The 8,968-nt window shown below is 59.5% G+C and overlaps 3 protein-coding genes across 3 annotated transcripts; all 3 read left to right on the top strand.

Annotated features, from left to right (window-relative positions):
• Window positions 1-2,591: 2,591 nt before the first annotated feature.
• Window positions 2,592-3,296, top strand: LDBPK_310870 (lipase precursor-like protein; the record flags this gene model as incomplete). Its single annotated transcript, XM_003863129.1, has 1 exon — window positions 2,592-3,296. The coding sequence occupies one exon, from the start codon at window positions 2,592-2,594 to the stop codon at window positions 3,294-3,296; it is 705 nt and encodes a 234-aa protein (XP_003863177.1).
• Window positions 3,297-4,958: 1,662 nt separating this feature from the next.
• On the top strand, window positions 4,959-5,885 carry LDBPK_310860 (triacylglycerol lipase-like protein; the record flags this gene model as incomplete). The annotated part of the gene is made up of 1 exon (XM_003863128.1): window positions 4,959-5,885. One exon carries the CDS (start codon window positions 4,959-4,961, stop codon window positions 5,883-5,885), a length of 927 nt encoding a protein of 308 aa, XP_003863176.1.
• A 2,718-nt stretch (window positions 5,886-8,603) lies between these two features.
• On the top strand, window positions 8,604-8,966 carry LDBPK_310850 (hypothetical protein, conserved; the record flags this gene model as incomplete). The annotated part of the gene is made up of 1 exon (XM_003863127.1): window positions 8,604-8,966. A coding segment is annotated over one exon (363 nt), but the record flags the coding sequence as incomplete, so codon positions are not given.
• Between the last annotated feature and the right edge of the window lie 2 nt (window positions 8,967-8,968).

Raw genomic sequence — 8,968 nt, 5'->3', positions numbered from 1 at the left:
CCGCCCCGGAGGGATCGCACCAGGTGGCGGCCGGCGAGGCGGGTGGGTAGAGCTCGAGGCAGGGGCCCAGCTGAGATGAGGGAGCCAGCGCACTGCTGCAACGAGTGTCTGGGGCTGCTTTACACCGCGCGGATGGGCCTGTGACGCGCCGGGTGTAGGGCGGAGTTGCGCCCGTGTTTTGTGGCAGCGGCACGAACGCGTTGCAGCAAATAGAATGCGCATGGCACTCTCCGCGGCACCGTGTAGTTGTGTCGACTGCTCGACTTCGCGCACTAGAACACCCATCTTGGTCTACCGAGCACGCTGACAAGCAGCGTATCACGGTCTTCTCGGTCGCTAGAGGGCGGCGGGAAGTTGCCGACCGTCCTGAAGTCTCGGGGTATGTGTGAGTAGGGCATGCGCAAAGCATGTGGTGAAGCCGGGCGACTGGTGCTGCGCGAAGGGCGGAGCAGTTGATCTGCAACGCAGATGACCGGAGAGGGCGTGGAGGAGCAGATATGCGCGTCGTGCTTTCTGCATTTCACGAAGCTCGACTGAGCCTCTGCATGTGGCTTCCTCTTCCCTCTCACTCTCTCCATTTGATGCTCTGTGCGTGTGGCGACGCCATCCCTTTTCTTTAGCTGCCACGACTGTACGCGTGCTACATCGCCGGCGCTGCTTTTTTGTGCCTTTCCGCCTCTTTCCGCTGCCGCCTTAGCTCTCGTCCCTCCTCCTTGTGGAGCTTTTTTTTTTCTATTACGGATCTGTGCGATCCGGCGAGGAGCTTGTCTTCTCTCCGGTTGCCATTTCCGGTGTTCTGTCGGTTCAACTCCTCTTCATGCATGGCACTTACTCTGTTCAGAGTTGTTAGCCCTCACCTTCCCTTACCGTCAGTGGTATCTCCGGACTGTGCGAGTGGTGTAAAGCATAAGGGTGGCATCACCCGCAACGCAATGGACGGCTGTTGCTTCTCTGTTTTGCTTTTCTGCTGTGCGGGGAGGGAGTTGGACTTCTGCTTCGTGAGCGCCCGTCTACACGTGTGCCTCCGAGGCCGTTGCGGCCAGCCAGCGGATTAGCTCTCTGCGTCCATTCCCGCCGCTGTTACTGCTTCTGCGCGCAAGGGTAGTATCTTTTCCACGCAATCCCGTGAATATCCTTCGGCGTTGTTTCTCCTTCAATTCTTTGGAGTGCTCGGCACCGGCGCACACATATACCCGCGCACTGTACAGCGCAGTGATGTGCCGCCTTGCCCCAGCGCAGGACTGGGCGATGGTGCGCTTCGCTCGAGGAAGAGAAATCGAGCACCTCGTCCCTCCTCTTCTCCACGCTCACCCGCAGCGATGGGGTTATGCGGAAGGAGCGTCTTTACGGATGCGAGGGAGTGGATGTTGTTGCCGCGCTGTGCGTGGGATGGCCTCTATCCGAGTCCAGATCTTCGCTCGTTCATTTCTTTTTCGTCTGCTTGTCTCCGCGTCATGCCGGTCTGTTTCTTCTCTCAGGCGCTTGTCGAGTTTTCCGCTCATGCCTGCCCTTTTCTCTCTCCGGGTGCGCCGGATACGTCAGATGCGGCGACAGAGGGCAAGCTGGAAACACGACAACGGCCGGCCCTTGCCCTATGCGCCGCGCTCCTCACTCCCACGTCGGCGCTGTAGAGGTGCTGTTCGCTCACGCCCGCCCCCTGTGCCAACGGGGGAGGAGGAGGGCCGCTGCTTCTTGCGCAGGTGGAGCGAGACCGCGGAGGAGAAGGGCGGGGCAGAACTCACGGTCGAGAGAGAGACGATCTGTCATTGTGCGACGGAACGATATTGTGACGAAGCACGAAAACGAAGAAGTGATGATGGGGTGCAGTGCAGTGGGCGCGTTCATCTCGTCGCATCGGCACCACGTGTACGCCATATCGTGCCGCGTGATTGCCGGCTCGCCTACCTGCGGTGCTCCAAGATCCCTCTCTCTCGCGCGCGCTCGCGCCTACTTGGGTTTTCTGGCTTACAGGAAGGATTCGACTTGTCTCACGTCACTCCTGGGCACTTGTATGGAGCCCGCGATCGCAGTACCTCCCCCCATGTCGGGCGATGGTACGAGGTCCTCGTCTCGGCGACCCTTTGTTGTGGGAGTCAGGCGGACTGCGCGACGGACGCCGCAGCCGCGAGCTCGAATCACGGAGCAGCAGTGACAACGGTGTATTCCTGCACTGTTTGGTTGATAGGTCTTCTCGCTACCTTGAAGGCTCACCCACCGATGCGCCTGACACTTTCCCGTGCTCTTCTGTACATCTGAGAGGTTTTGTGGCCGCCTCTGCTCTGCCTTCTGGCACCACACACACGCACACCCCAGATAAGTGATCGGCGCTGGCCCCCTCCACAATTGCCTCTTGGCCATTATTCCACCACCGCACACTCGTCAAGGCCGCTTCCCAAACCCTCGCTCGTGCTGTTCGCCGACGCCATCTCGCATCAGGCCTGATGTACCGCGTGCCACCAACACTCCGCGCTGTATGTGGTGTTTGCGCTGTTCTCTGCGTGCAGCTCGCATCAGAAGCGGTGACGCAGAAGCCGTACAGCTTCCATGAGGCATGGCGAGCCCACTTCTTCTCCCGCGCGTCCTACTGCGATATGCGTCGCGTTCAGTCATGGACGTGCAGCTCTGCGTGCGGCAGTGTGGCAGCCTTTGAGCTGACGGCTGTAATGAACCACATCATCACAGGCGCCGGCGGCTTTGTCGGCGTGGACCACGCGACGCAGCAGATTGCGGTCGCCTTCCGCGGCACCGGCAACATTCAGAGTATCTTGGCTGGCATCAATGTGCTGCTGGCGAAGTACGACAAGAGCTCCAGCTGCGGCTCACGGTGCGAGGTGCACAATGGCTTCTACGCCTCCTATATGTCTCTTCGTCAGCAGACACGAGACGCTGTGCTGAAGCTGATTCGCAAGGGCCCCACGTACGAGATCCTCGCCACTGGGCACTCGCTCGGTGGGGCCATGGCGTTACTGGCTGCTGCTGACCTGCAAGAGCGGCTCAACAATCTTGAAAGCTCCTCTGACTTGAAGCCGGTGCCCGTGTACACCTTTGGCGCACCACGAGTGGGCAACGCTGCCTTTGCAGAGTGGGTAGACTCCTTGCTGGCGAAGGGAGCCAAGTATCGCATCACCCATGCGGGGGACCCGGTGGTGCTCGTTCCTGCGCGCACGTGGGGCTACGTGCACAGCACCTCGGAAGTGTTCTACAAGACGCGCTCGAATCACAGTTGTGATGTGCAACGACTTGCCAGGTCAGGAGGACTCAAGGTGCACCCTCGCAATGTTCTTTCGTGGGCTTGATGACCACTTGCACTACATGGGAGACACCACGGGGAGCAACGATGAAGCCTCCCTTCCCAGCGCCGCGGTCCGCGATGCACCCACGGTAGCGTGCGTCATCTTCTTGCTTGGAGTTCTGTACAGCCTACTGTGAGGGAGCGTAATCTTTTCGACGTTCAAGCTGAGCGTGCACGTAGTGGAGTTAGCGTTGTCGAGCTCTTGCTTCTCAGCCCTCGAATTCGATGCCCTGACGGGAATGCCTCACCGCGGCGGTGTTGAGCCTTTGTCTCGCCCTCTTGATTTTTCTCTCTCCTTTGTGGGTTCATAAAAGTGTTTCGCATGTGTGCATGTGCGTGTGTGTGTGCCTCACCTTCTCTCCCCCGCCGCCGCCTTCGCTGGCATGTACAACGTCTATCTGTGAATGTTTGTTTTATATGGAAATCTTGACCTTGTCTTTTCCTATTTGCTCTTCTTATCGTTCTCCCCCCTCGCGCACGAGCGATGCTTCATGAAATTACATACGTGCCTTAGAATTCGCCTCTTGTGGCACGGCTATCGGCTGCCCAGGCCACATCGCAGATGCGTTAATTCACCACGCGGGAGGGGGGTTCCTTTGTCTCATTCCCCCTCGGCGTGTTCGACTGGGTGGTCATCGCCTGTGAGACACCGTCGAAGCTTTCTTTATTTTGAACTTTCGGGGCCAGCGAGAAACGTTAAAAATGCCTCGAATCTCGCAATGGTCGCTTCCCTGTGCACACTGTCCTTTTTTTTTTCGCTCTCTACTCACTTCCACACATGCCCTTTTCCTGGCACTGTCCACGCCTGAATGTCTCCCGGCATGGTGCTGTGTGCACAGGCCGCGAGGTTCCTCTTTTCTATTGGCAGCTGCTTGTTTTACCTTCCCTCTAACACAGAGAGCTGCTCGCCGTCGCCCTCGCGCAAGAGTGGTGGTGGCGTCGAAGGGCCTTTGCCCGAGGCTCACTGTATCTTCATTCCTTCGTTCTTCAAGCGAGACGAACCACAGGCGCCGAATCAGCTCCTCGTGCGATGCTCCTCGCCCCCCCCCGCCGCCTTCCGGTGGCAGGTCTACTTCTCTTTTCAGCTCGTCGTTGAGTGCGTACAGGCGCGCGTCGTGTGCTACCCCGGTATCTTCTCTCTACTATTTTTTTTTTGAGAGGCGCGTACGCCCTTGTTTTGCGGCTGTGGACGCTGTCGTCTCTCTCACTCTATCCTTCTCTATCACGGAGACATGCATGCACTCGGAAGCAAAGGCAAGGATCGATGCATGTCTCATGCATGGTGACGTCGAGGGCTTCAAGCCAAGTGTGGGGGCCAGCAGATGCGCACTCGAACGCTTGCCCTCCTTGCCGCCTCATGAGGTGCGATTGCGTTTTGCGCTTGCCTTGCGTACTGAGCACCTCGATTTCTCTGAGCCCCGAGATGCATGGCCAGCGCAAAGAAGAGGTCCATTGCGATCACTGCGCGTCCTGCCTTTCTTTCTGCCATCGCCGTCCGTGATAGCGGGCGACTGCCACTTCGGTCCTTCGGCCTCTTCGCTATCCCTCTTTCTCTTCTTCCATCTCTTTCTTTCTTTGCTCTGGCTGCTTGCACCCGCCCATGCGCGTGAAGGGTTCGCATTGGAGCCCGCCACGCTCCCATCCCGTGTCCTTTGTTTGCTGATTCATGCCGCACTCATCTTGCAGCCGCATCGTCGTCGTGGCGGCTCTGCTTCTCCTGTGCGGGAGCGCACGAGCCGTAGTCCTGTCGCGAGAGTACTCGCAAACCGACGCGAGACGGTCCCTGCAGTACGCAAACGTGACGTACGCTGACATCGATGCCATAGAGAGTTGGAAGTGCGGAGGCAGCTGCAACGCAAACCCGTCGTTCAAGGTGACATCGATTGTGAAGGGCGACGACGCGCACAGTCTGCTTGCCTACGTGGGTGTCGACGACGGCAGCGCGCAAGTGGTCGTGGCGCTTCGTGGCTCTGCGACGCAGCAGGAAAAGCTTATGCGCCGCCCCGCGGAGCCCGTCCTGTACGACATCACATCCGGCTGCGGCCTTGAGTGTCGGGTGCACACCGGCTTCCAAAGAAGCTACTTGGCCGTCCGCCGCACCGTCCGCGCTGCTGTCGTGCGTGACTTGACGATGCATCCCGGTTACAATGTTCTGGTGACGGGCCACTCCGTTGGCGCGGCAGTGGCGCTGCTGGCGGCGGTAGACGTGCAGGCGCATGTGAATCGCATGTTCTTTGTGTCACGGCCGATTGTGTCGCTCTACACGTTTGGCATGCCTCGCGTGGGCAACCAAGCATTTGCGGTGTGGGCAGCTGGCATGCTCTCGCGGGGTTCCCATTTCCGCATCACAAGTCGACATGATCCCGTGCCCCGGATGCCCTCCAGCGGCAGTGCGGACTTTCAGCACGTCCCCTATGAGGTTTACTGCGCCGCTGCTGCGGGCACAAACTGCCGCGTGTGCGAGGACAGCGCCGATGGCGACGACCCGACATGCATCGTGCAAGCATCCAAGGTGGATATGCGGGACCACTTCTTCTACTTTGGGGAGCGTATCTCAGGTGGCGCCGCTGGGGATGCCATGCTGTACCTGTAACCTGTGCAACCCCCTGTCAAAGAGCCTCATGGGTGGGCAGCCTTATTGGTTTTGGTCACTTCCCGCACTTGCCGATGCACCGCCTTGGCAGAACATCCTGTGAGCGCACGTGGGGGTCACTCCTAGATGTATTCCTTCACATCTTTCTTTTCTCGGTTCTTTTTCGCTCCTCTTGGTGCTCTTCGCTACTGTGGGGCAGTGGCGAGTGTCGTGATGAGGGCTTTTACACGAGTCCCAGCCAGTAATCAGCTTCGTGTCTCGTCCTTTCACTCTATAAGCGTTCGCTCGGCTGTTGGGTTTTTGTTATCCTGAAGTCTTCTTCAGGCAGTCCTCCTCCGTGGTGCGCAGCCCGCGACGCACATACACATAGCAAAATCTTCAGTCACGAGGCGTGGAAGCCGCGCCACTATGGAAAAAGAGGCAGAGAAAACTGAGCGCCGCGGAACAGCGAAGATCAAATTGCTCGCACTGCACGGCCTCCGCGGCGGTAGCGCGGCTTCCTCATGTGTGACCGGTTATCCGCCACGCCGGGACGACCGTCTCTAGCAATGTATATCCTTTACGAAGCGGCCGGCTGCGCGAAAGCCCGGCTTCTCATGCGCCACTCTCTCAAGCACTACTCTTGAGCCTCCCTCGCATTTTTCTCTGTGCCCCTTCCTCCTCTGTCGTCACCTCTGAAAACCTTGCGCATGCACGCGACCCTCGGTAGTCAGGCACATGGCTATTCTCCTGCTGTGCCGCGGCCCTCGATCCTCGCCCTTCCTCACTCTGTAGCACACTACGTGTGCACCCTTCTTGTTGGATGCCGTCTCGCTTCGATTTTCGTTTTTTTTTTTCGCGCGCAGCCTTCTCCGACTTCCGCGTCTGCGAGCGACTGCTTTTGTGCCGCTCCCGAGGCCAAGAAGTGTCTAGGGACGTCACCCTTGCCTTCGCGTCTCCTCCTCGTCTCCTCCTCGTCTCCTCGACGCTCCGCCTTCTTCGCGGGGCGTGCTCACTTGCAGCACTGCATTGATTTCGTGTCTTCCCCATCTGCCTTTACTTGCTCGTCCACGGCGACGCTGTCGTCGTCTATCATCTCTCCTGTGGCTTTCCTTTTTCGTTGTGCGGTTCGCGGTCGTGTCTCCCGCACACTCCCCTCCCACCCGACCATCCACCCGCTCCGCCGCGGGCCTCGACCCGATTCACTGCGAAAGTTTCCACATCTTCCCTATGTGGTACAGGAGAGGGCCGCTGAATATCGACAAGAAGAGCTTCGCTGCTACGTGGATAAAGGAGGTCTCATCGCGCCCCTCCTGAGGCTGCACGTGCCCGATGATTGTCTCGCGTCCTGCCGCTCCTGTGATGGTGGCGAGCGAACCTGCGCAAGTTACTCGGACGAACGATGTCTCAACGACTGCGCGATCATGTAGAAGGCAGGCCCAAACCACAGCAGTCTGGCTTTCATCCTCAACGGTCGTGCGGCCGACCGGGTATACCGTGGCGTTACTATCGCGGCGCTGAGCAGGTTCAATGTAGGCCCGTACCTTACTCGCTGGATCATAAACCTCCTGGACGAGCGTCGTGTCTGTGCTCGCTTCGGAAAGAGGGGATCGACGATGGCCAGGCGTGCGTGCGGACCTCCACAAGGATTAGCCCTCGGTCCTCTTTTCCCATCAGTGCAGTGAGCTCGCTGAGTGTGGAGCTCAACAGAATACCCGGACTGCACCACGCCTCCTCCACTGATGGCCTCGCGTTACTCACGCCCTACGCAGGCAGAGATGTCATGCAGGCCAGACTGCGATTCGCCCTCTCGAGGGTGGTGCGCTGGGCACTGGAGCACTGCGTAGGGCCGAGCGTCTCTGGACGTACACGCTCTTTGCTGCGTGGCACCGCAGCCAGCTACAGCCCTCCGTTGCAAGCACGTACACGGTAGAGGGCCGCCACCTTCGCCTTCTCGGCGTGGACTTTCAGCCCATGCGCCGCTTGCTGGCATGCTGCATAGGTTATCCACGAAACGTATGCAGGGCCCAACTTGCCAGGCAGAGGGCAGTGCGCAGTCACGAGAGCGGCCTCTCCAAGGATCTTCCCCGCTGCTTGCGCATGGCAGTGGCTGGCTAACAGCAGCTCTACGGCGCCGCAGCGTGGTGGAATCATGTAAGTGCTGCGCAAAGGCCCGCCAGCGCTTTCGTGCGACAGCAGCCACAGTCACGGTGGGTACTGCACAGCACGCAGGCAACGGAGCCCACTCATAGAGGCCGATCTCCGGCCCCACACATCCATGGTACACCTGCGCCTTACCCGCTGCTCTCTCTCTTTCTCTCCGAGATCACGCGAGGAGGCTGACCTGCGCATTTTGTGCAGGGTACGTACCCGCCGGATGGCACTGTTGTGAAAACGCTGTGGGGGCTCGTACACGGGCATGCCAGACATCGATCCCTTCGGATTACTGCACACACACACACACACACACCACTCTTATGCGCAGCGGTTGCGTGTACTTCAGCCTATCCCCTCGCTAGCAGGCTGCATCCGGACTCTCCGGACGGGGAATAGCTAGCAGCATACAAGCAACAACTGTCCGGCATCGTGGGGCTCCTTACGAGCTCTGCACAGATGGTGCGCCACAGACAGGCATCGCGTCACGAGCGGCCGCGCTGCTTTGGGTCACCCATACACTCATAGGCAGAGCGTGAAGAGACTGCGCGCCTCCCCTACCTTGCTTTCAGCTTCTCTCGCTGCATGCGAAGCAACGGTGCTGGGATTTTCGCTTCAGCGGCCGGCATTGAAGCCTCAGCGACGCAGTCTGGCCCATCTGTCTTTGACGGGCTGCCGGTGCACCCAAACTCTAAGGAGGGCGAAGCGGGTGCTGACGATGAAAGGGCGCTTTCCATCACAGCGGATTCGTGTGTGCTGTGTGCGGCGGATGCCGCCGGCAGCTTGGCCCCCGCGGTGCCGCTGAAAACCGTGGCGGAGCTAGAAACTGCCGAAGTGCGCGACGGGGATGGGAGGGAGTGTGTGTTGGGGGCCGCCCGGCTTCTGTTGGAGGAGGGCGCCGGTGGTGCCGGTGCGGTGAACCGTGGTTTGCGAGTCAGGGCCTTTCGGCG

Source organism: Leishmania donovani, chromosome 31 (genome assembly GCF_000227135.1).
Source record: "Leishmania donovani BPK282A1 complete genome, chromosome 31".
Classification (NCBI taxonomy): Eukaryota; Euglenozoa; class Kinetoplastea; order Trypanosomatida; family Trypanosomatidae; genus Leishmania; species Leishmania donovani.
Note: the sequence above shows the minus strand (reverse complement) of the source record. Positions and strands in the feature narration are given on the sequence as shown.